The sequence below is a fragment of the Tinamus guttatus genome, unplaced genomic scaffold (genome assembly GCF_059628265.1).
Source record: "Tinamus guttatus ecotype Peru unplaced genomic scaffold, ASM5962826v1 Tinamus_guttatus_pri_ptg000602l, whole genome shotgun sequence".
Lineage (NCBI taxonomy): Eukaryota > Metazoa > Chordata > Aves > Tinamiformes > Tinamidae > Tinamus > Tinamus guttatus.
Genome location: NW_028289136.1, coordinates 7,512,512 through 7,538,062, shown reverse-complemented (window position 1 = coordinate 7,538,062; position 25,551 = coordinate 7,512,512). Strand labels below are relative to the sequence as shown.

General features: G+C 46.4%; 1 protein-coding gene across 1 annotated transcript; it reads left to right on the top strand.

The window, feature by feature from the left end:
- Positions 1-333: 333 nt before the first annotated feature.
- Positions 334-22,528, top strand: POLD3 (DNA polymerase delta 3, accessory subunit). The gene is made up of 12 exons (XM_088534941.1): positions 334-409; positions 697-752; positions 1,501-1,603; positions 4,003-4,042; positions 4,881-5,013; positions 7,490-7,742; positions 9,384-9,456; positions 11,758-11,920; positions 13,205-13,317; positions 17,666-17,760; positions 18,618-18,699; positions 21,995-22,528. Exons 1-12 carry the CDS (start codon positions 350-352, stop codon positions 22,195-22,197), a joined length of 1,374 nt encoding a protein of 457 aa, XP_088391067.1. The 5' UTR covers positions 334-349; the 3' UTR covers positions 22,198-22,528.
- The last annotated feature ends 3,023 nt before the right edge of the window (positions 22,529-25,551 follow it).

Sequence of the window (25,551 nt, the reverse complement as noted above, 5' to 3'; positions counted from 1 at the left end):
AAAATCAAATTAAATGAGGATTTTTAATTCCGGAAGGAAACAGGGCTTCCAGGCAGAGTGTAGCCACCACAGCGGCAGCGCGGTGAGATCCTGGGCGGATTTGGAAGGTTAATATCCATTAAAACGCCCTAAAACGCCCTAAAACGCCCCAAAACCGCCGCGCGGCGCCCCTCCCTGACAGGAACGGGGGAGGGGCGCCGCGCGGCGGCGCCATTTTGTCCGCGCGTGGCCACCGTCGCGCGGCCCCCGCGGGTTGCTATGGCGGCGGGCGGGCCGCGGCGGCGCTGATCGCGCGGGAAAGGGCCCCGGGAAAGGCCGGGAAGGGCCTCCCGGCCGCTCCGCCTCCGCCATGGAGGACGAGCTCTACCTGGAGAACATCGACGAGTTCGTCACCGACCAGAACCGCATCGTGAGTCCGGGCCGGTGAGGGGGACAGGTTGGGGCGGGGGGGGGGTATGTTGGGGTGGACGGAGGGGAACGGCCTAACGGGCGCTGTGCGCATGCGCACTGCCCCCCCCTTTAGGACGTGGGTTTTATGGGAGAAGTTGACTTATTTATCAAAAAAAAAAAAAAAAAAAAAAAGCGGAGGGGGGCAAAATTTGGGAGGTTTCATGAGTGAAAAGCATGAGGTTTTTCTCACTAAAGTTTACTTATCCCCCCCTTTGTGTGTCTCCCCCCTTGATTTATTTGTTACAGGTAACGTACAAATGGCTAAGTTACACCCTGGGAGTTCACGTCAACCAGGCCAAGCAGTAGGTATCGCCCCACAAACCCTTTTGTCATGGGCAAAGCCTTAATTATTTGCTGTTTTCACACTTACAGTGAACATATTAAAAAAATAAAGGCCCTTTGGGTATATTTAAAGCCTTACACACCGTCTCAGATATTGTTGGTGATGTTATTTAACCCGCCTCACACGCTCCTCCCAGAGGCAGCACTTGCCTTGACTTTAATGAGTGTTGTGTTTCAGAGAAAATCTGATTAGCGCTCTCTGATTACCCTGCTGCTTAATGTGGGCCCTATTATAAATAGGTGTTTCTCAGGCTTGGTAATGAGGGTAGCTAAATATTTGAAATATGAAAGTCAGCTGTTTTGTCAGAATATTTTTACCTCTCCGAATTTTACAAAAAGTGTAACCTTCTGTCTGTGTTTTTCGAGGAATAGAAATTATTGAAATCATTTCACTTTGTTTTATAGAATCCCTTGAAGGTTAATGTTATTACACTGAAGGACCCAGAGGCTGTTTCTACACAGCCAGGTCACTTTAAGCATGAGGCCTGTGACTATCTAAGCTTTTGAAGTGCCGTAACACTTGAGGAAGGTGTCAAGGTTCCATTTAACGCAGCTATTTTAACAAGGATTAATTTATGCAATTTTTTTCCGTGTCAGACTGGTTTTGCTCATCTGCTTATCTCCAGCGTAGCCTTAAGCTACGCTGAAGGGGTGCTGCTGGGCTCTGTCTCTTTTCTGCAGTTAACACTGGTGTCTTTTGTTGTGCAGGATGTTGTACGATTACGTCGAAAGGAAACGAAAGGAGAATTCGGGAGCTCAGCTTCACGTCACCTATTTAGTAGCAGGAAATCTGATTCAGAATGGACATACGGTGAGTGCTTTGTTTCTCGAGGTGTCTGTGAGCTCTTTTGTTCATGTTTTTCCATTTTTGTTTTGTAATCAGGGCTCAAAAGCTGAAGAACTTGCTGTCTTTTTCCAGGAACAGGCAGGATGTCTTGCGTGCCTGTAGGAAAGACAATTCCACCTCTGTCTGAAAACACAAATGCCAATAAGATCAATTGATTATGATATGACAATACACTGTTGAATAACACATCAGGGTTTTATTTAATTGATTTAAATCCTTTCCCCAGTTATTCTTCAATCCTATCTTTGTTACTAAAGAGGCAGTTTCAGAAAACAGTCTGAAAGGGCCCTTGTGAAGTCAGCTAATCTGTCTGCTAGGATGTGCAAACTTATTATGTTTTTAGAAACCTTGTCATTCAATTAAAGTATCTTACTACCTACTACAAGTTTTCTAGTCTGGTATATGAGAGAAATTTACCGTTGTCAATCGTATTTTGTGTTTAAAATGAATTCATTTATTAAGCAAAGTTGTTGCTAGATGTAAAGAACACTGTTGTTTGCAGTCACTGCTTGTCAGATTGTCCAAAATGTCATCTGAAATTTCAAACAGGTCCCCCAAGGGGTTTGGAAAGAAGAGAGGCAAGTTAAATGCCTTTGCTCTCCTGGGGATTTAATAACCAAGCACTAAATGCCTTTGATATTCAGCTGGGTGTCTGCCTGGGTCTTTAGATACCCAAATATCTCATACAGTGCAGTCCATAGCCTTCATTTGGAGTTAGTATCTTGGTGTGTAATTGGCCTGTGGTTGTAATTGTAAAGATTAGTTTTCTTATTCTTAAATAATAAGTCAGTCCATATGTATAGAATGTTCTCTTTACATCTCCAAATTACCCTGGGACTGAAGGTAATTATTTATTGCATTAGTTCTGGACAATGAAATATATTTGTTTGCTGCTACACAGATGCTGTTAGGCTTGAAACCTGGAGGTTTCCAATTATTTCCTTTGGAAATAACAAGGTAGACAGTCTTGTTGATGAACTTTTGTTTAGTTGGTTTCATTTTGTTTTTACTTTGTTTTTAACTTGCCGTAATGTATTTAAAGCAAATAAATTAATAAAAAAAAGTCCTGACCTAAGTTACAGTTATTTTTAACTTCAATCTTAGCAATTTCTGTGTTCTTTTTAATAAGAAAGACCTACAAAACTGAACAATAAAAGTCTGGCTTTTTTTTTTCTCCTGCTTTTAAAGCTCTTATTTTTGAATGCCACATTATATTTTAAAGCATGCAGTCTGAGTGGCTGCTAAGAGAACTGACCTACAGTGGCAGTTGGTTTTTAGGGGCAGAGATGAAACAATGCAGAGGTCAGGAATAACTGCATGGGAAGAGCTTAAAGCTCTCCAGACCTCAGTGTCTAACCAGTAGCCCAGGTGGCTGGGAGGAAAGTTGAAATCCTGGAGATGTTTCTAGAAGACCTTTGGGCGTTTGGAATAACAGACAGGTAATATTTGGCCTAAGTGAATTACTGGGGAGGAGATAAATGCAAAGGCTTCCGAGCAAGCCCTGTTTCTTTGAGTTCCTGTTGTTAATCCTGCACTACTGGCTACTGACAGTAGGTGTAGCCCCAAGGCTGTGGATTCAACTGCAGGATTCATCTGAAAGGAGATGCTAAAAGAAAGTTGTCACAAATGTTTCTTGAGCCTTGGGAACACTTTGTTTTTCTCCTCATTATATTTTTTGTCCTGCTCAGTGAGGCACTGAGGCACCTGATCCTTCTGAACTCTTTTGGATTGGCTCCATTTTCTTACTGTTGATGGTCTGTGGTAGCACTGAAACCCCATGTTAACGGATGGAGGTTTTCCAGCCTGTCTGTTCAGATCCTCTCCATATCAGCTGCAACCTGTTGAATACCATAGATCAGATGCAGTCCTTGAAGACTGAAGAAATTGTGTTCTTTGGAAACAGATAATGTTCCTGGAAACCTTCGTTTCTCATTTTTAAAATTAATGCTTAATTTCTCATCGTCTTGCTTCTCTGATAGTCCTGTCTGTGTTTAAGATTCACAGGCAATCTAAAATGTATATGGCTGGTGTGGGCTGGCACATTGAATTTCAAGCTTTTCCTGTTATTATTCTTATTTTCACCTCCCAGTGTCAGAAATAGAATACTTCTTTAGTGCTGTAGTCCTCTGTGTCACCCTAGAAAAGACAGGTTTAAAAACTAATAGCTGATGATTGTTCAAAGATATTGGCACAATTCTGTGCAGCTATAAAACTGCATCTATAACCTGTAAACTATTGTTCAATAGATCATTCAAAATACCAGTCTTATGTAGATCTTTAAAAATTTTAAGATTGAAGTCATTTTGATTAAGATTGAAATTATTTTTGTAAATAATAACACGCTTTTTTCTCTTCTTCTTTAGTGCCACAAGGTTGCAGTAGTGAGAGAGGATCAGCTGGAAGGTAAGCAGATCCTGAAAATCCTGCTTTTTGGAAACCTTTTTTCTTTGAAAGATCTGCAAAGCGAGTGAAGTTCAGAACTTGCCATCTCATGGAAAGGCCAAATCAAATCACTGAGTTCAGCTGCATGCTCCTTGTACTAGCTTTTTCTTAAAACTTTGAAAATGTGAGCCAGCATCTGTGCAACTTCACAAATGTGGGATCTGGGCCTGATTTTTATGTTGCATATTTCAGTCAGTGACAGTTGTTATCCACCTTCCTACCACTGACAGGCAGCTCTTCCTTAAAGATTTTAGAAATTTTAAATAAATCTCTAGCTTTTCATAAGTGTAGTAGATTGTCAGGCAGCGTAACTACTATGTCACGTTTGCTGAATTATGTGTGCTGTGTAATGTTCTATTTTGCTTTGGAGAGGAAGATTGTTCATGTTTTTTGTATTAGAAGACAGGCCAAAGGTATGACTTACATTTGGAAGAGGCTGAAGTTTGTGATGGAAGTAGAGCTGCATAGTCTAGGACTGGCCCCAAGAAGTTATTACTGTGTGTATTTTTACAGTGCCTAGAAACTCTGTCTGAGAGCAGCGCTCTGTGCAAAGAACAATATAAGCAGTGATCTAAGAAATGCTAAAACAGCCCTTGTGGCAAGGGGGTTACAGTTTAAATAGCATAAAACAGACAAAACATCAACTTGGGCAGACTGCTCCAGAAGACACTGGGACAGTATTGGTTGGTGCTGTGAATTTTTTTCTTTTTCTGCCATCTTTGGTAGAGTGTAGTGTTAAAGTTGCCACCTGCCTGCAAAACCTGTGCTCACAAAGGGCTTCCTTCTCCTTCCCCACCAGCAATGAAGGCGAAACTAGCCACGCTGGCCAGCGTGCACGTCTACAGCATTCAGAAAGCCTTGCTCAAGGACAGCGGGCCGCTCTACAACACGGATTATGATATTGTCAAAACAAACCTGCACAACTGCAGCAAGTAAGTTGCATCTTGCCTTTCGTCTTGCACGGGGTGATTTGGGGCTGGTGACGTGTTGCTGCGTCGCACACCCGAGCAGCAGAAACCAAGAGGGGCCAAATAATCGTGGACCTTCAGAAGGTTAGAGAAAGAGACCTTCTAGGTCATGGCAGACCAGACCCTGGGCAGATGCACTACGTGGCTCTCTCATAACCTCATCTGTTTCCAGCTTTTATTTGCCTTGCTACTCCAACTGGCAAATTGTTCCAAACCCTGTGTTCAGATGGCTAGATTTTTTTTTTCTCTTTTCTGGGCTATACATAATTATGACCAGTTTAATCCATTTTTCTATCACACAAGAAGAGGAGACTGAAACCGTCTTATAAAAATACAAAGTGGTTTGTTCAGTAAACAGCTAACCCAAGTCTTCTGTTTTATGAGATTGCTCTTTCATGCCCTGAGCTCTTTCTCTGAAGATGCACATGCAGAAAGATCCTGCAAGGTAAGACAAGAGTCTGGAGCACAGAGGGAAGATGCAGAATACATAGAGTGACACAAATATCTTTTGTGGTTGACCTAGAGGAAGATTATCCTAGAATTAAGGGGGACCTCAGTCTCCAGAGCTCATTGGCTCTTCTGGATGGTGACATTCAGCTGTGGCCACCACTAGTGCAATTGTAACATCTGTCTGAGTGGCCTGAGATCATCAAGCAGCTGTGGAGCAGAGACACCTCATCTGGTCCCCGAGCCTGTTGCTGTCCCCATTGTACCACTGTTACATGTTTTATGCCCCCTCTCTTTTCATAGAGATATTTAGACCAGGACAGCTTCAGCACCTGCAGTGCCACAACCAGTCTGGTTTCAAAGGGGGATCCCCCCAGTGTAGAATTGGAAGACAGGAATTTAACTGTCTTCAAAATGCTCACAAGAAAATGATTGAGACAAGGTGCTGGATGCTGCATTTTGTAGGTGAATGTCAATAACCCAGTAAGTGCCAGAAAACTCTTATTTTGGAGAAGATTTATGTCATTATATTTGACTGTAATTTTGGCCTTGTTCCAATCACTGTTTACCCAAGGGTACCCCTGCGTGGTGATGTTTGTGCTGTGGAGGAGTCTTGGCTTCCAGGTTTATACATCCAGAAGCTTTAGACAATTTGGACTCCAAAATCCCATTTGAGAAGACTGGCTTTGAATTCCTGCTTGGCTTTGGAGCAGAATTTCCCAGGCAAATTAAGAAAAACTCAGTTTCTTCGTTTGCAGCCTGGCCGAAACTAAATTCGGAGTGATCATGTGTATTACTCACCCCTTGAATTGTGTCAGCCGCATGAATCATCTTTTCTGCTTGGGACCAGATTGCTGGTGTACCCACAAAAACACTTAACAGAGGTTTGACAGCGTGCAAAAAATAGTGTTATTGGTAATCTGGAGGCTTGGTGGCGTTGCTCTCGAGTGTTTGTGGAGTGGGAGCCAAAGCCATCTAGATTTTGGTGTTAATTGCATTGAAACCAGCTTAAAAGCAGCAGTATTTTCCTCTCTATCTTCTTTCCTTCCTTTAAAGGTTTGAATGTCAAGAGATTTCTGGTGCAGCCTAGAAATGCTGCAGCGATGCTGGTGTTTACTAACACGTCTCAGCTGCTGCTCCGTGTCGAGGCAGATGGGAACGGTGCACGTGAGCTGCTAATGTGGTGGCACAGGAATGAATTGGCAGAAAAATGGCTTATTTATGCAAATAAAAATACACCTGGTATTGCAGTGGGTTGGGAGGCACGAGTCTGTGCTTCTTGCAGGGTTTCTGCAGGAAATCGGGAAAGCCTGGCCTGTGATTTGCACAGTGAGGAACAAAATTCAGTTATTTGGGGTATATTTGGTAACTGTGAGCAAATCAGTTGGTACTTATATCTCAGTATCCCCAAATAATGACATTTCAAGCTGTTGCCAGCTGGGACGCCTCTCTGTCTACTAGTAATTGCACAGAAATGACTTTATATAATTAAGCCTCTGAACGTCCTGGCGATTTAAGTAAAACTCAACTGAAACCAAAGTATTTACCTGCTTGGAGAGACCGCGACCGCTCGCTGTGGCAACAGTGGGTACTGTCGGAGCGTCCCCATGTTATGAGTGTTTTGGATCATCCCATGGCAATACTATTCATGCCGCGAGCTCTAGCGAGCGTAACCAGTTTAGGAATAAAATGCAGCTCGCTCCATCCCCACCCTGGGTGTGGAAACGGGCTTTGCTTTTTCCCCTTGCTCCCCGCCGTGACATGGGAACGGCTTGTCGTGCATTCGAGTGCTCCGGCTCTTGCTGACAGGTTCAGCTGATCCTTTCAGTAGCCATCCCCATCCTCCTCGCTCTGTGCCAGCTTTTCCGTCCTGTCCCTCGCACGAATTAAATTGCTCCTTTTCCCATAACAGGAGAACACAGAAGGCGATGAGAACACCGAGGTGAGAAATAAGAAGTTCGATGGACAGTTAAATTCTCCCTCTATTTCCCAGGTTTAGTGCCATCCACTGCGCCGCCGCGGTGCTCCGGGCGCCGGCCGAGCCTCCTCCCGCGCAGGCCGAGCCGCAGGCGCCCGCCGTCCCCAGCGCCACCGCGGCGCCCGCGCTCAACGGGCACGGCCCGGCGGCGGCCAAGCAGCCCTCGCAGCAGCCTAAGGGCATCATGGGGATGTTCGCAGCAAAAGCGGCCGCCAAACCCCCCAGCACGACGAAGGAACCGAAAGCAGAGGCGAAGGAGGCCCCGGGTGTAAGTTACCTCAGCCCCTTGGCTTAACTGATTTATTGAACCGTTCTTGCTTCGCTTCTGTTCAGCTTGAATCACCTTGAGCTGCAGTAGCCTCAGTAGCTGCTGGTTTTAGACTTGCTCTGGCTCTAGCTGCGTGTTGCATCTCTGAGCAGGCTGCCCGGAGAGGCTGTGGAGTCTCCTGCTCTGGAGATCTCCAACCCGCCTGGATGCGCCCGGGTGCCCCGTGCTCTGGGTGTCCCTGCTGGAGCAGGGGCTGCACGGGGGGATCCCGAGAGATCCCTGCCAACCCCGACCATTCTGGGATTCTGGGATCTTTTGTCAGCCCTCTTGGGGGAACAAAGAATCGTTATGGTTGGAAAAGACCTTCAAGATCACCGAGTCCAGCCATAAAACACAGACCATAAAACAACATATATTGTGCCACGCTCCTGAGCTGCCCGTAGAAGTTTGTGCCACAACTTGGCTGCTCTGGGCCACGTCTCTGGCTGGTGTAAACCAGCAGAGCTACAAAAATGAGAGTTTTGTTCCACTGCCTTTGCTTATGCCGGGATACACCCCAGCTGAGGATCCTGCTTGCTCTGTTGTGCTTAAAAGGATTTGTTTGGAGCAGCAAGAAAGATGTGAGACTTTCAGGTCTTAGTCAAGGTGTTTAAACTCGGTCTGTGAGGGGCACTTCAGAGATTGACCTGTGCAGGACTAAAATGTTTATCTTCTCAACTGCTGCTCTTTTTCCACTCCAGGAGGGATTTGTTTTAATTAGTAAAAGTGTTTTTAAAGCACTGGGGCTGTTAAGTGGATATTAAAATGGTAATGTGGCTTATATATATATAACACAAATGAGTAGGTTTTGGGTCAATTTTCTGCTTTTAGATTGAATTTAGGATTGATGAAATATGTTTGTCTGTGTTATGAAAGTTTCCATATCTGATTGCCTTTTCCCCCATCAAAATAAATAGGATTAGGAGGCCAAGCTTCCTTGGGATATATATATCGCAAGGAAAAAATTATATATATATATATGTATATATACATATAAAAGTAAAATATATATATAATTATATATATAAAAGTATATTTTATATATATAACTATATATATATTCATTTTGGTTGTGGCTATATTAACCGAATAGAGCAGTGCTATTTTTTCGCATACGGCTCAGCAGAACGGTGCAATGTGCCAGGGTAGCTGGATGAAGGCTTCATGGTTTGGCCAACCTGTGTTCTTTCCTCTGCTGGTTACTGTGAATTGAGGTACTGCTGTTTTGCAAAAAAAAAAGAACAGTTCTTTACTGGGAACTGACCCAAATCCCAACCGCTTATTTCAGTAACACTGTCAGCCATCAGATGGGAATGGGACCTAAGTTAGATTTGAAGGCATAACTGAGGAGTGGTGAGTAATGTACTCTTGTCCCTTAGATCCATGATTTAGGATATTTAAATTCTCCTAAACCAGCACTGAAATCCAAGTTGTTGACTAGCCAATAAAATCTGTGTCCAAAAATCAATTTACTTGCCCAAAATCAGTAGTAGGCATTTTGAGGGCTGCTTCAAGGGTTCTTGGGGTGTCCTTGTCTGTTTTAGCTAGATACTGGGCTCGACAACACACAATTCCTGTGATTACTCTTGTCTTTGCTTCCAGGTGTCTACGGCAAGCAGCAAACCACCAGCAAAGGTCAACATCATGACCAATTTCTTTGGAAAAGCTGCCATGAGTAAGTGCTCTATAACATACAGCCGGTGCCGAAACCCTTGTGGTCAGCCATCAACCATCTGCAGTTTTAAAAAAAATAGTCCAGAAGAATATTAGAAATTTTTTTTTTTTTTTTTTTTTTTGCTAAATAGTGATTAAAAGTAGTCATTGATACCTGGTATACGGTTGTGATGGGGAGGTATAAATAAAGTAAAAAAGAGCAGAACTCTCCCCCCAAACCATAAGGCTTGAGGCTAGTTGGTTTTTGACTATATTCTCTCTGCTGAAACAGTTTTCTATATAATTTCTCTGCTTGTTTGAGCTCGGAGGAGTTAACTTTTGTTATGCAGCTCAAGGCAAAAAATTAAAAGTTTTAAGGGGAATTTTTCTGACAAAAAGCTTGCTGGGTGGAGATCAATTAAGATGACATATTTGTGCAAACTAACCCAGGAAGGATTTTTAGTGCAGAAGAAAACTGATTTAAAGTGAGTACTTTTTGGCTGGAGGATTGGCTATTGGTGAAACGATTGCCAAAACCTGTTATACAGAGTGTCTTAATGACATTTGCTTTTCATCACAAATCACTGAAGAGTCTATAGCTATATTTAGGGTTAATTCCTTCATTGCAAATTGAAGAGCTAATAATCAGAGTAGAAAAATGAGGAGTCTTTTTTCCCTTTTGAGTAAATCTTTGGACTCGATGGCTTCCAGAGGTCCCTTCCAACCTAAATTACTCGAGTCTAAAGGCAACACACTGAAACTGTTGAATAGGCACTGGAAAAGGGCTGTAGGCTTCCTTCAAAGATGCTTTTAGAATAGAAGAGGATTGAAAGAGGAGTTATTGGAAGAGAATAAATGGCAAAATTCTTCGTAGCATCTGTTGGTGCTTGCAGCACCGAGCACACAGTGCACAGCCCTGTGGGGCATCTTGGGGCTCCTGTTCTGAGGAGCCTTCAGACTGAGGGAGCCGAGGACTTCCAGGCCAACCCTTACCATGCAAAGGGCAATCACTACCATAATTAAGTTCCTGAGATCCAAGAAGATCTGCAGACCAAGGTTTGTGTTCAGAACACCCAGGAAAGTGAAGCGGTGACAATAACGTATCGGTGAAGCAGGAGTCTTCTTGGATCTGTTCCCGTGATTTGCTGTGGGGTTGAGTTCTCTGCTTAGCCTCCTCAGGTTGCTCTTTGAGGAAACTTGTGAGCTTCTTGTTGGAACAGAGCAAAGGGAGCAGAACTGGAAATGATTATACATATAGAAAAGATAGGTTGGATCCAGGAGGGAGATTTATTTCCTGCATGCTGATATGTCTCTCCTGGCTTCAAAGATTTCGCTATTGCCAGAAAGCCCCAAGTTAACTGTTGAGCCCTCCACCTCCGAGCCGTTAACTGTTGAGTCCTCCACCTCCGAGCTGTTGATCATAAATCAGATAGCTGTCACTTAGGCTGTTACATATGAGATGTTTTCCCCCCCTCAGGGAAGCAGCCAGCCTGTTTGCTGGCAGAAACGTGTTGATGTGACATCTTTTAGCCCTCTAAAAACCTCTACTCCTGTCGAAGTGTAGTTATTGCTATTATTACGTGTTATTGCTGAGTTCTTTTTCTTCCCTACGGCAACTTGCCCTTGAGTTGATACAGGTTTCCAGCTCGTCCTCCCTTTGTGTGTGTACAGGTGCTGAATGAAGCCAAGAGGCTGTATTTGGGTACTAGTGTGCCAAAAGCTCTGCCTATCAGCTTGGCAGGTGCACAAATGAACAGTGACACTATTTTACTGTCCCCTGCTGCCTCCTAGAGCTTTTCTAGAACCAGTTTAAGCCTCTTAGAGCAGAATTATCCTTGTACATGATGTTGTGTAGCCAAAACAGGTCGATTCTTGACTGTTTTGGGGGTAGAGGAGGAAGAGGGAGCCTGTGCACTTTGGAAACTACTAACCATGCATTATGCTGTGTGCAGGGCCCATGCTGCTCCCATTTTCCTCAGCCCCAATTCTTCTGGTTCTGTGCTCTTTGATGCTTCCCTAAAACCCTGGGTTTAAGGAAGCTGGATGTGCCCTTACCCCAAGGGGGCTGCCCTTTGCTCTCAGCGTGTTTGGGCTGAGACCACAGAAGGGAACCAAACCAGCAGATGGGCTGGAAATCAATGTCTGTTATTTCTTTTCCATCTCTGGTGAAGTTTGCTCACTCTAGATCCCCTAATGTTTTTGCCCATGGTCTGTATTGCCTTGTGTTTTCTTGGCACGTGGGGTTTCATTTAGCCAGCTCTTCTGCAAGTTCCAATTCTCCTTGATGCCCAGTGTTTGCTCATTCTTAATGCTTTATTTGCAGATAAACTCAAAGTCAATTCTGTACCTGAGCAGCCAAAGGAAGAAAAAGAAGCAGTCAAACCTTCAAGTCCTGCAGCAGAACCAGAATCATCCCCCAGCACCACAGCAGAGAAACCTGGGAGGAAAATGGAGTCTGCTAAAATTCAGCAAAAGGACAAAAAAAGGTGGGCAGTGGCTTCAGGGTCCCTGTCCTCTGTTCTGTTAACCCACTTGTTGATGGCCTAGTCGTCACATGCTGGCTCACCTCCTGTTTCCAGCCACTCACTTGCATTAAACGTGGCTAAAATTCTCTCTCTTGGAATGTTTTCCCAATATTTCTTTTCCATTTAGGCGAGTGCAGTAGATGCCTCGGGGCTGTTTGTGCCCTTGCAGTCGGGAAGGGACCCAGGCCAGGGCTGCCTGGGTGCGAGGAGGTGGTGGCTTTTCCATGGGACAACCCTGAGGTGCCAACAGGCTCCGTGTGGAGCCCGGGGACACTCGAGGGGGTGGCAGGAGCCCCAGTGCTGCAGGGAGGGTCATCTCCCGAGCTCGTCCCTATGCAACTTCCAGCACACAAAGTTCTGCTTGTTGGTTGCTGCCGCTCTCGATGTCGCTGGTTTATTTTGGGCTGAGCCTCCAAGTAAACTTCAAGTGCAGCCCTTTGTGTTTAATCCAACCCAAACTGACAGAGACCAAAAATCATTACAGCCTGATGGCTCCCTGGTGGCCTGTGAGTAATTAATTGGTGGTCTCAATGGCTTTCTTGCTACCTAGGGGAGCGCACCACCCAGCCCACCATCACGGCTAGCGCTAACTCCTCATCGTCTTGGTCACCTTGCTCAAAAAGCCACGGGCCTGGAAACTGCTCGTTGGCAACGTGGGGCTGGGGAGGCCGCTCGCCTGTCCCAGCTCCGTGAGGATATGTGGGCTTCAGCCTCCAGGCTCGTTAGTCTGCCGCGTCTCGCCAGCATGAGAAAGAAAGGAGCTATTTTATTTTTCCAGTAGTCTTTAAAAATGGCTCCAGGATTCTGAGACACTACCTCATAGGCAGGCAGTGGCGAGCAGGCTGTCAAAGGAGCTTCTGAGCGCTCCTGTTGGGGACATTCGTGTTTGGGAGCCGCAGCTCGAGAGACGAGATCCGTGAGGGGCTCCTGCCAGGTCCCTGTGGCCAAGCTAGGTGAGGTACTTGGCAAAACGCTGCGCCGTAGAGGGGCTGAAAATCCTTGTCATTGGAAGAACTGCATATGGGTAAGGCTGGGAAGCAGAAAAATGCCCCTATGCCTGGTCATATGTATGAGTATGCTTCAACATATATAATATTCATGTTTGAGGTGCAGACATATCTGATCTCTTGCCCTCCTTGTGTCCGTTTATCACAAATGTACTTGAATGCACATGTTGTCACGAATACATGAGGGAGAACACGTGTTCATCCTTTTTTTTTTCCCCTTTTTCTTTTCCTGCTGCAGTAAAGTGAAGAGGGTGGACAAGTCTGGTGATGAGGAGGAGCGAGAGCCTGAAAATCTAAAGAAAAAGAGGAGGCGAATCAAGCAGCTCCAGTCTGACAGCAGCGATGACGAAGGTAAAAGATATGAGAACAACCAGGCATGTAGGTCAGGGGCCTGATTTCAACAACATTGCTCTGCAAGGCTCTTGGCCAACGATGGAGGGAAGAGTTTAGAGGATTAAAGACCGTGCAGAGATGGCTGTAGTTGGAGCTTTCTGTTTCTTTTGGGCTGCTGGCACTTGAGTGTGGGGTTGGGATGCCTCAGATGTTCAGTCCTTGTTTTAGCTTCGCTGGGATGTGGCCCTGCCGTCACCACGTGCGCCGCCTTGCGTGAAAGAGGTTCTCAAATCTCTCCTGGAAGCTGTAGCGCCTTCCCGAATTATATAACTGCTCATAACCAGCTCGTTTGGTGAGCTGGGAACACTTACATATGACCCCCACCCCCCAGGGGTCATTTTTAGTATCTTTATTCAGGCTGTTTATAGAAATGGTTTGGAAGACGGCGCTGGAAGCAAGATTCCAAAAAAGAGATAATAGGAAAACTGGAGGGAAAACAGTTGAGCCGTATCCGATGCGACTCTGCGTCTCCTCAGTGTTTGTTGGCTTTGATAGACGTAGGGTGCCCAGAACGTCGCGGGATTTGGGCTCGGAATGAGGAGCAGCAGAGCCAGATCGCAAAGAATTTGGATAATTGAGGTGACAAATGCCGTTCAACGTAGATAACTGGAAAAGAAGTTAGGAACCGCGCGAGGGAATATGTGCTAAATGGAACAGTCATCCAGCAAGCGGATTGGGAAAAGAATTTGGAGATCATGATGGGCAAATAATTGAAACCATCAGTTTGGTGTACGGCTCCAGTAAAAAGGGGTGAAACGGCTCATGGGTTGTGTTAGCAAAGGGGTGGACTCCAGGAGGAGGACTGAAGCTCTTTGCTTGTTTATTGTGGCTAGGACATGAGAAAGGTCTGTGAAACAAAGAGAATTCGTAATAAAATGAGGGATGAGGGTACTACTGGGTATCTAAGGTGGCAAAGAGGCTGCTATTTTCATGGTTTCTTTCTTGCCCAGCATAATTTCAAGTGATCTCTGTCATCAGGCATCCATCACTTCTGCTCAGCCTGTTCCACAGGATGATAAATCTCTCAGGAAGCCGTTCGTGATCAGTCGTAATTTCATCACATGCCTTGTGTGCAGCTCCTTGTTTAGCCATCAAAAATACATATGCCCGCGCTCTTTGGTATTTATTTCTTTAAATATTAGTAAGCTGTTATCTGGTCTTTCCATTTAGTCACCGCTCAGCCAACCGACGAGCTGCGTTTTGTAGCTCTTGAGCAAGAAGACTGAAATCAGCCCCTTCGGCTGCTTGAAGGGCGACTCTTGAGGTTGGAATCTCTCAGCTCCTCGGTTCCCTGCTAGCAGGAACAGGCAGGAACAAGTCCTTAATTGCAGGTTTGTGGGAGACCCTGTTATGTGAAGGCTCTGAAGTGTGGCTCGACTGGATGGGCAAATAAAACCCACCAAGCTGGTCCTCTGGTAGTGTTAGGGGTCTACTTGTCTTTTTATACACTAAAGTAGTAGCCTTAGGCATTAAGTAGAGTAGAATTAGGGAGACCTCCCTACTTCTCTTGGAGAACAGGGAATTTTACCCCTATCCAAGCTACTATTAAGCAAAAAGTCTGACTCTTCATTTGGAAAATTGTCTTGTTGTTGCTCTGGCTCTTCCTGCATGAGTTGTCTTTGGAGAAGTAGCTTTGTCCTGTGTGAAGAATTGGCTTTGTGTTACACGTTAGAATGGCAGATTTAGGCAAATCATAGTGGTACATGTACAAATTTGTGTATTATACAGATTAGCCTGTGTTATTTCCTTTTTCAAAGAGCTGAGAGCTGTTCTTTTCCTCCTCCTTAAGTTAAAGGCCATCTAAACCACCCTGATCAGCTCTGCATTAGAGCTTTGCTTCTGCTGTGCCCTCCTAAATGCACTTGGGTCAAAGGAGAGAGGTTTAAACCCTTTGAGATACTTGGATTGAATTCACATTGGTAATATATGTAATACTACATACTGTAATCCAGTATGTGCATATAGTGTTAGTTACGGCATTCCAGCAGAAGAGTAAATATGGATAAAACAAATTGGATAAAACATACTTAAAGGAAAAACTGTACAGTGCCCCCAATTCCCCACAGAATAGCCCTGAAGAAGCTATTCTTACCCAAGCATCAGCTCCTTGCATCAAGTTGAAAGCACAGAAGGCACAAGAGGCGATCGTCTCCGTTAAAAATGACTTTTTTCATTAAAAATTTATATTGCTGTGAGGGTGTCTTAGTCAGGGCAGGTTGTTTGGCTTCCAGTGCCAGAATAAACTACACAAGTGTGTCCACAGAGGACAGGAGGGTTTGGCAGCTTCAGCTATACCAACACAGGCAGCGTTTCATCGTGTTGACAAGTGTTTTACAGCCACTTTGGATGGTGATTTCGGTGGCACTGGAACCTACTGATCCTGTTGCTCCAGGAGCCCTGGAGCTTTTCACAGCTTATCCAGCAGGCTGGGAGCAAGCTGGACAAAGCCAGGATTTACCTCCTTGGTGCAGCCGGTTGCCCGGCTTGTCTCCATGTCGTGTTGCTGTTGGGGAGTTGTGGGCAGCAGCTACAGGTTGACTCGGGGGTTATCGCCTGACGTGGGGAGAAGAGACCTTCTTTGCCACATCTGGGGAAACCGGTTTGAAGGGGGCTGAAGAAAACACTGAAATTCCCCCAAATGAAACAGTAAAGATGGGAAAAATTATCCTGCAGAAGATTCATCAACCTCTGCTTCAGTGTGGCAGGAGCTGCAGTTTCCAGCAGGTGGTTTTCAGCCCTAGCGTGGACTCTCCTAGGACTTTTCCAATGGATCCGAGCGCTAAGTCTGCCCTTCCCTGCAGCTCCTTGGGTGCTCCAGGCACCTGAGCCTGCAGTTGCCGTGAGCCTGGGATAACTACGAAGGTTTGGAGCTACCTGCTGCGCCGGGCTGGCTGCGGCGCTCGGCACCTCCGAGCGGATGAGGGTTCGGTTTGATCCCGCCAGCTCTTTGCAGCAAGGTGAAACCCCCGAGTCGTGTTATTCCACTCTGTTTGCATTCCTGCCTCTCGTTTACTGCAGTAGTTGGGAGGCTGCGTCCTCGCTTGAACAACGGAATTTATGATCCAGCGTTGGCAGCCAAGCACCGTTTCGCTCGAGCCCTTCTTAACCTGCGGAGGTCGCTTGGCCGCGCGCCTGGCACAGCCGTAACTCTTCACGCTGACCTAATTGGTCGGGACAGATCAGGGTCCAGCCTTGGGGTCACGACGACAGCCCGGACACGGGGCTGCTGCCAGCAGAGGCTGCGAGGAGAGGCCAAGCAGCCCCCGGCCCCCTCATTCCTATGAAGCAACAGGTTGGGTGAGGAGTTTCTCCCCCCACGTTTCCAGCTGTCCCCCATGTCTCGGGACCCGCTGGTGCTTGGAGAGGCCTCTCTCTAAAGCCTTTCCCGTTAGTCTTGGTGCCTGCAAGGTGCTGCTCCTGCCCTCTGCTCCGTGCTGAGCACACGTTACCCTCCCAGCCCTCTGCCAGCTCCACGCAGGACCAACCCAGCCTTCCCCTAAGCCCTGCAGGTTTTTACTAAGTTCCTGACATTGCTGCCCCAGTGCTGGTTTCGCTGTGCACAGGTTAGTGAAGGTGCCCTTGCCCATTTTGGTTACTTCTGGCATCCAAAGGATTCCACTTTCTTGCCCCCATCTGCTGCATATAGAGAAGAACTTGGATCTCCCGATGACACATGAAAGAGTAGACTTAGCCATATTTTTTTCAAATGAGGGGTTGGGATGTCCATTAACAAGATTAGGGTGAGTAATAATATATTGCACTTCATTCTTGGATTAAGGACGTTTCAAGCTAATAGCACTGATTATTTGGGATTTGTAGCACCGCTTGTGAAGCCATGGCTCTTTTACCAATGCTGGGAGGGGTACACAGTGAAATTAAGGTCATCCACTGGGCTGGGAATATGTGGTTTTAAAGCCTGACTCCTTTAATTTCTAAACAAATCACAACGCCTCTTGTTTGATGAGCAAGTGAAACGCATGGCTAAAACTTTCCAGTTTCTGTGCTTAATTTTAGTGCTTTGTTTGGTAGAGCCGATTAGGGCTTCCCAAAAATACTGAATGCCCTTTTCCCCGTCCTGTCCCATCCTTTGGGAAGTGCAGTTTAGACTTCTGCCTGCAGACACACAGCCTGGAACGCTTTGTCCTGGCATGAATAAACCAAAGTGAGGTATCAGTTGCAAACCTCAACCTCAGCACAACTTGCAGGCAATGCCCAGGGTCAGGTCAGATCACCTGAGATGAAGTAGTAGCTGCAAGAGGTCGTTGGACCCACATACAACAAGGCATTAACCTGTGCTTCTTACCAGATGTCCCACCACCTTCCACACCAGAGGAAGAGAAGCCGCCGTCTCCACCTCCTGTACCTGCCCTGAAGACTGAGTTGGAGCCTCTATCCACTGAGGTAAAAACATATTTGGGTGTTTATCATATATTACCTGATTCACTGGGGGTTTCTCCAAGCACTTTTCAGATGTTAAATCTGGGGGGAAGGTCCTGCTTGCCTGTGAAGTCCTGCACACAGTCCAGCTTGAAGAAACTAACTGTGCTCACTATTCCATTCATTTTCTAGAACGTAACTTCATTTAAACTCCAGCTTTTCTGCCGACATAGTGCAGTTTTCTGGGATTTTCTTTTTCTACTTTTCCCTCCCACTGGTTCTTTGAATCGCGACTTGTATTTGAGCAGTCTTCCCTCTAAACCTCGGCCTCAAGAGTCAAGGCAGGGCCAGAAATGAAACCAGAGAATCCTGGTGCTCAGCCCTGTAGCGCAGAGAAGCTGCTGCCTGAAAGAGGTGGCCTGTGACTGGCAAGAAATGAACCTTGGAGCTGAGAAAATACAAGTACCGTTATTGTAAGCGCAGTTATTCCATTACGGTGAGGCTGCTGATGCCTCACACACCTTGTTGTTTTTCATTCTTTGGGGGTATGTTGAGACAACCCCAACACACCCTTCTAGCAAAACAAACTTCAACATGTCACATCAAGAGTGTGTCCCTTGTGCTACAGGCAGGAAAAGCTGCTCCCTCCCTTAAGTTCTGTTTTGCCTCTCTGACATTCCTCTTGGTAGGACAGGGAGAATTGTGGCATTGGCAGAAATGAGACCAGGGTAACCTGGAAAGGGCCTGAGTTAGTTACCAAACCTTGTTCAGCCTCACTGAAGAGACCAGATTTAGCTCCTGGTGCTGATGTTCTTATCACCTGGCTATGTTATAACCCAGACCTTCATTCTGATTTCTCACAATACCACTTTGGCCTTCAGGTTTCAGCTGGAGGGAAGAAGAGGAAACGGAAGCGTGTGCTGAAATCCAAGATGTTTATTGATGAAGAAGAAGGCTGCATGGGTAAGACGAACTCTCTCCTCCACCTTGCTCTTAGAGGTGTGCTGAAGATGTATTTTCCTAGGCCAGGCCTGTCCAAGGCTTGGGAAGAGGTTCATGATCCCACTTTGTTATTTTGCTTCATGTTCCCGGCCTGAGGTAACTGCCCTTTTGGTGCAGGAAGGGTAGGGAGTCATGGACTGAATTTTTTTTTGGTATTTTGAGTTTCTTCCAGTTCTTCTCTTCCCTCTTAGGAGGATGGATATGTTCATTTGCTCCTCTCCCTCAAGACACAAGCTTTAAAGATTGTACAGAGAGAGGGCAAAGTTTGGAGGAAAAAACTGAGTTGCTTTTGTCTCCAGAGCTGTGCAACACTGATTATAAGTTTTATAAATATATATACTTTTAAGTATCCCAAATAAACTGGGTCCAAGGAGGAAACATTGGGAGCTTAGGTAGGGTGTCCCTGCATGAAAAGGACAATCCTGCTGTTGGAAGGCAAGAGAGTCTTCACACATGTATTGAGAGCCAAAGGCTTTGGATTTTAGCCTGGCTGGAGAACTGAGTTGGAATTTCAGAGCCTGGCTGGCCTTGAATTTCAGACTGGACATGGTCTCCTTGAGAAGTGACCTTGAGAAGTTGTGTAATAACACTCCTTATTCCTTCCCCTGTATCCTGACATCGAAGTGGAGCTGCAGTGGCTCAGAAACCCTTCTTACAGGTTTTGAGAGGGTGGAGATGCCTTTTAGAGCACTTTTGCAGCCCCACATTGGGAGCTGCCTAACGTTCTCCGGTCCTACTGCCCTGAGTAGGTGACCAGGAGCTTGGCCAGCTCTGGAAGAAGCCCCTTTGCTCGCCAGCTTTGCCATCGTGCACGAGCAGAGGGAGATGCCAACTCGCCTGGCCCAAACCTGGAGCTGCCTGGGCATGAGTCAGCTTGGGTCTGTTTGCACCTGTGTGCACAGTCGTGTCTTGTGTTTCCTATTAACTTTGTATTGTCTCCCTTAAAGAAACACAAGGCCAGCACTCACCAGCTGGCTGTGATAGTGAGTGAAATCTCAAGTGCTGTTGTGTTTTTGTCAAAGAAATGGACTCGTTCAAAGTGGTTGATTGATCTGGCTAGCTTCACGCCGGGGTGTTTTGCACTCACAGCCCAGATAGAGCCATTAAAACACTTGGAAGAAAGAGAGAACAACAACAACAGAAAAAACATTAGCTGAGGAGTAAAGTTTAACAAGGTCTGTGTGCAGAGCTCGCAGTAATGACAGTTCCGGATTCGGTTTCCAGCAAAATTTTGCTTTTCTCTCTCTATTTTGCCTTTTCCAAATGCATCAGGCTGGGCCGGTTGCCTCTGTTTCTCCCTCCACCCCCCGATAGATTTAATAGTCTGTTGTGAAATCCAGACCTTTGCTTTACAGTTCATATCCACGCTGATTTTATGGAAAAGGAAATGCAAGGCCTGTTGTGCGTTTGGAAGACGGTCCCTGTAGGAAGGAGAGATGGATGGATCCATGATCCAAAGACCTGGATAGGAAGGAGATGCTGCTTTTTGCAGTAAAAACACGCCAGGCTGTTGCGCAGAACTTGCTTTCTGCTTATTGTCCCGCTTCCCCCTCTCCCCCTTTTCCCTGCACAGGGAGGCCAAATAACTTGCAGATCTCCCATGCTAGTGCATATTGTTGTTATCTTTTGAATTCTTCTTTCCCTGATGTCTTTCTTTTCTTTTTAAACAAGGACTAGTTTATAGAGATGTTAAATCCCACCATTCAGATTAGGCTGTACTTGCATTTTCTCTGTGATTTTTTTTTTTATTTTATTGTTAAGGATTGTTTTCACAAGAGCTGCAACAACAAGGAATTGGTGTCAAAAAGCAAAGCTAATTTAAGGTTTAGCCCTGAGGGGAAATTGAGCAATTAAAGCATATGTGGAGTCAAGCACTGGGCACTGTGCATCAGCTAGGACACAATCAGCTGAGTGCACGCTCACAATCCATAGCAAAGGGGCATTGCTGAGGTTAAACCCACTGTGTTTCTACCTTGCTCTTGCTAAAGCCTGAAACAGCACACGTGGACCTTAGCTTTGGAATAAACATGTCTACATTGTAGGTAAATTGGTCACACAGCACTGAATTTTAAGCTTAGAGCTCACACATTTGAGTGACTGATTTAAGGCTGTGAGCTGAGCCACTCTGTATCTTTAACCCTATTTGCATGCTCTCAGCTGCCTCAAATACCAAGTTTTTGATCAGGTGAGTAAAAAAGGGAATTAATCTAAGCTGTGTTATCTTGCAATTTGGGTGGATTAAACCCACACCATTGGAGTTGCCAGCAATTACCAACGTGGGGGACACTCAGTGACTTTTAAAGCTCAGTCACTGGCTGGTGGTCTCTTAAAGCTGCTCCTGGAAGCCAGTTGCCTCTGAAGTTATGTTAGCTTGGATTTATAGTCCCTGCTTGAGTGTTCATTAACACCGAGGAGCAGGATTTCATACCATTTCTCTTCCTAACCTTTGATTACGTAGAAACCCTTATGTGATTTGATATATTAATGCAAGTTAAAGCTAGATTCCCAGAAGTAAGGAAGTTAGGACATCTGTTTAGAAGAATACAGTCCCTCATGAAAAATGACCCAGGAGAAGAATACCAGAGCACTTCTGGGAAAGCTGGGATAGCAGCATTTCCTCATATCCCATGGCTTGCAGCAGTGAAGCTGACTCCACTTTCAGGAAGCAGTACCTTATATTCCTTAGCTTTCCATATATTACCTTATATTCCTTAGCTTTCCATGTATTGCCTTATATTCCCTAGCTTGCCACGGGGGCAGTGATGAGCAGGCAGTCCCATTGGGAAATGGCCCTTGATTTTGGCAATGGACTACTTTTATTTTTGAAAGCATTTCTTGATATTTGCCCTGCTTGAATATAAAGGTCTTGAAGCAACGTGTGCAGGCTGTAAAAATGGATTTCTAGGGGGCTGCTGAGCCATTTTCACAGATTTTGAAGAACTGGATGGCATTAAAGCTCCCAGGTCATTAATCTGCCCTCTGGTATTTAAGAAGAGAGGGAGATTTGACCCAGCATAGAGAAGAGCAGTCCTGAAGCCCAGTCTTCTAGACTCCAGTAGTTCTGAATCCTGTGCTCATGCATCTCCTGCATAACCTGGAGGAAAGGGACTTAATTCCTTGTGCCTGGCATCTCTTCCTTGAACCCCACACGCTCATTCCTGGTGTAGAGGGAAGGCTGCAGCAGAGAAGTCACTGCTTGTGAGTACAAAGCCTTAACCATTATCCTTAATTTATTTATCTGTTTATTTTTATTCAGTGACAGAGAAGGTTTACGAGACCGAATCCTGCACAGACAGCGAGGATGACTTTGCCAAGGCCAAACCAGCTGCCCCCAGGCAACCCGCACCCACCGTCAAGAAGGAACCAAAGGAGGAAAAGAAGAACCCAAAGAAGGGGGCAGCCACTGCCACCAAGGCCAACAAACAGGTCTCCATCATGGGTTTCTTTCAGAAGAAATGAACTGGCTCCTTCCCCTGCCCCCTTTGGCAGCTCGGAGGAGTTGCTGTTTGTGCAGCTTTCTGAGAGCTGCCGCGTTGGAGGCAAAAACTTGCAATCTGCTCTTACGTAAGACACTCTGCTTACTGTGCAAGGGAGCCCTTTGGACTGGATTCTGTACGGGAGAAGTTTTATCTGTTAATGCAACGATTTGTCTTTATACTAAGCTCTGCAGAAACCTCCAGCCACGATCAAAACCTAGAGGGACTCTTGGAAGACTGTTAATCTAGTCACATGAAATTTTATTTTTTTAATACGGCCTTCTATGTGTTCAGTGCTGAAGGCCCCTTCCGTGCGTGGTAGAAGGACTATGTTAGGACTCAAATTGTGGCATTTTTTGTTCTTTTGTTGCTTTTTTTTTTTTTTTTTTTTTTTTTCCCTTTCCTTTACACCCCCCAGCTCTCCAGACTGATCTAAATGTTCACCCTGGTTAGACCTGTTCAGTTACAGCCTCTTCAGACACACACAGAATTATCAAACATCTGCTTCAGCTTTAACTGAATGAAATGCACTTGATTTTCCCCATAAGACTGGTAAATAGCTTTTGCTGTGCCTTTCATAATCTTTTTTTGGACAGAGCAGCGCGTGTAAAACTTTCTTACTCCTTTCTTCCTTGAATACATCCTCTGTAAAATACTCGGACGCCTAATTATAGCCTGGGCCACTGCTGGAGCCCTGTCTTTGCAAAAGCACCATGAAGGCTTCGCACACAATTGGCCCTGGTGTCACTGGGGGAAGGTCTTCACTGTTATTGAGAAAGTGGTTGTGTCTTTAACCTTGCAGGCTCGTGAGGCAGAGGGAAGGGTGCTCAGAGGACTCTCCTCGTAGCCCCAGGCCCGTCCCTGCCCTCGGTGGCCGTGGCAAATTGCACGGCCGCTTTCTGTTATTGGTGGGTTTGGCTTGCGGGAGGTTTTTGCAGGTGTGAAGCAGACAACAAGAGGTGTTTTCTAGGACTTCTGGTCATCTGCCTGTTGAAGGAAGTGTCTGAGAGCAAATGAGGGGCGAGGAACTATTGGAGATGAATAAAGCAGTGCACTCTCCTCCAGCAGACCTGTCAGCCTGGATGCCTCTGTTTTCAGGTGCTCATTTGCTACATACAGACCTGTTTTTGCAGAGAATGGAAGTTTGGTCTGTGAAGGTCTCTCCGTTGGACAACTGATGCCCACAGTGGTTGCTGCCAATGTTGCTAGGCCAGTATGTAACTTTTTTATGATCCAGAAAGTGGTTTTGGTTGGTGTAAAGGTGGGTAAAGCCTGGAAAGGGTGAAGCAAAGAGGAAATAGTCTCCAGGAGCCCACCCAAAGCTACTCGGATAGGCGGGATGGAAAAGAGCCAGCAAGCTGCTGCTATCTGCATGGTCATTGGGGCCTGGGGACCACGTCCATGACTCAAGCTTGAGGACACCCTCCATGGTGACCAGCAGTTGTTTCTGTTACATTAAGTCACATTGTCCCTGTGTTCACAGCAGATAGGAGAGCACCAACTAAGAGCATCAGTGTCGGCCTCTCTGCCCATGTCCTCAACGCGTGGATCCAGCCCTGGCTCAGCAGGTCAATGCAGTTAACAGCATAATGTGAGAATTTAAACCTTGGGCTTTCCCTCGTGGGGGATTATGGGGAAAGTAACAGCAGAATGAGGCAAAGAATTGATGCCATCTCCACAGCCATCCACAATCAAGGACCTGGCACAGCAAGCTGCTCATCTGCTCAAATATCTGACAGGGGGAGTGGGGAGCCATTGGGAAAGGGGGAAAAAATCTTGGTTTAATTTCTATAAAGACCATTGTATCTGTCCCAGAAAAACAGCACCCTGCTTTTTCTGTTTTCCTTGGTAGAGCTGGGAATATAATTTGGAGAGTAATGTTGTATAACAAAACCTATTAAAGAGAGATTTTCTTTTGTCTTTGCTGTTCGTGGAAAGAGGTGTTAGCCCCTGACTTCCAAAAGCTGCTGTCGTTTTTGCCTCCGTGGAATCGCTGTATTGAAGCGATTAAGACCTTCCATCAGAAACACGGATGGGAACGTTAAACTGACCATTTCAGGGAATCCCACCTGTGGCTGGACAGTGCTTCCCACTATCACGGTTTGTGCTGGATGCAGTGGGCTGAGGGATGTCACAGGGCCCGTTTCCCCCCGAATGTCCCCTCCTGTCACCCTCGGTGACAGAGCCGCAGTGCTCTTGCTCCAAACCTGCTCTCCGCCTCCCTCCATAACCCAAGCAAAGTCACACGCAGCTTCCTCAGGAAAATGACTTAATGTCTGAACCAGGACGTGGGCAAACTGCAGCCTTCCAAGATCATGATCTAATACTGCCCCCTCCTGCACTGCAGGGCCTGCCAACCCCGAAGGGCCCTTAGGTCCCTGGATGCCCCCTCAGCCCTTGAGGAGGTGCCTGGAGTGTCCCCAAGCGCCGTGTGGCCTCCAGGAACCAGGAGGAGGCCCCTGAGCTGAGGACTAAAGGAGAAGATTCCCTCTTTCCACACATGCCATGCAGATCTCTGGGTGCTGGGGACCTCGCGCCTGCAGGAGCTGGGACATGTTGGTGACAGGAGGGGACATTCCCAAGGGGAGGTGGCAGCGTCTGCCCCCTGCTCTGTGCTGGGAGAGCGGGGGAATCCACCTGCTTTTGGGAAGTGCAACCAGCTTCATTTGGGACCCGGTTTGTTCAGGAACCTGCTGTGGGGTGTCCCGCTCACTCTGAAGAGTGATGGGGAGCAGGAAGGTCTAAGTTTGGCTACTTGCTTGCAAAATTTTAAGGGTTTTTTGATAGTTTTTTTGTTTGTTTTTTTTTGCTTTTAGCTAACACAAATTAATTTTGTACTGCTGAGGCTGGGGAGCAGAGCCCAGGCCCTTGGATTCATGTCCCACAGTGGGGACCAAGATTGTTCCAAATACTCCTGTCTGTGCCCTATTCCCATCGTGGCCTTTCCAGTGACTCCTGGGGCATGGACCAAGGGCTCTGCAGCAGGACCTAGGCCCAGCTCAGCAGGCCCAATTGGGCCCTTCTGGGACCCAGGGGCTTGGGGTGAGCGAGACACAAAATATCATGGGAGGTTCTAGGCAGTGGTGACAACTCCAGGCCAAGCCCAGGCCCTTGGAGCAGATCTGCTGCCTTGACATTGGCTCGGGTACTGGAGTTGCCCTCTCAGATCCCTGCATGTCCTCTGGCTCCAAAACCTCTCTGTGGGGCTGGGAATCTTGTAGCACTTGCCCTTCCCTGGGCATCTCCCTTCTCCTGCCCATGGTGGGGGCAAGACCTGAACACTTGTGCTGTGACGGAGAGGCTCGTGGGCCACGTTATCGTCCAAGGAGCGTTTCCC

What these genes read in the sequence shown, in the direction of transcription:
- POLD3 (XM_088534941.1), top strand. Translation starts at nt 350, where the DNA reads ATGGAGGACGAGCTCTACCTGGAGAACATCGACGAGTTCGTCACCGAC. An exon ending in TCACCGACCAGAACCGCATC is followed by an intron (nt 410 to 696) that starts GTGAGTCCGGGC and finishes TATTTGTTACAG; the next exon opens with GTAACGTACAAATGGCTAAG. An exon ending in TGATTCAGAATGGACATACG is followed by an intron (nt 1,604 to 4,002) that starts GTGAGTGCTTTG and finishes CTTCTTCTTTAG; the next exon opens with TGCCACAAGGTTGCAGTAGT.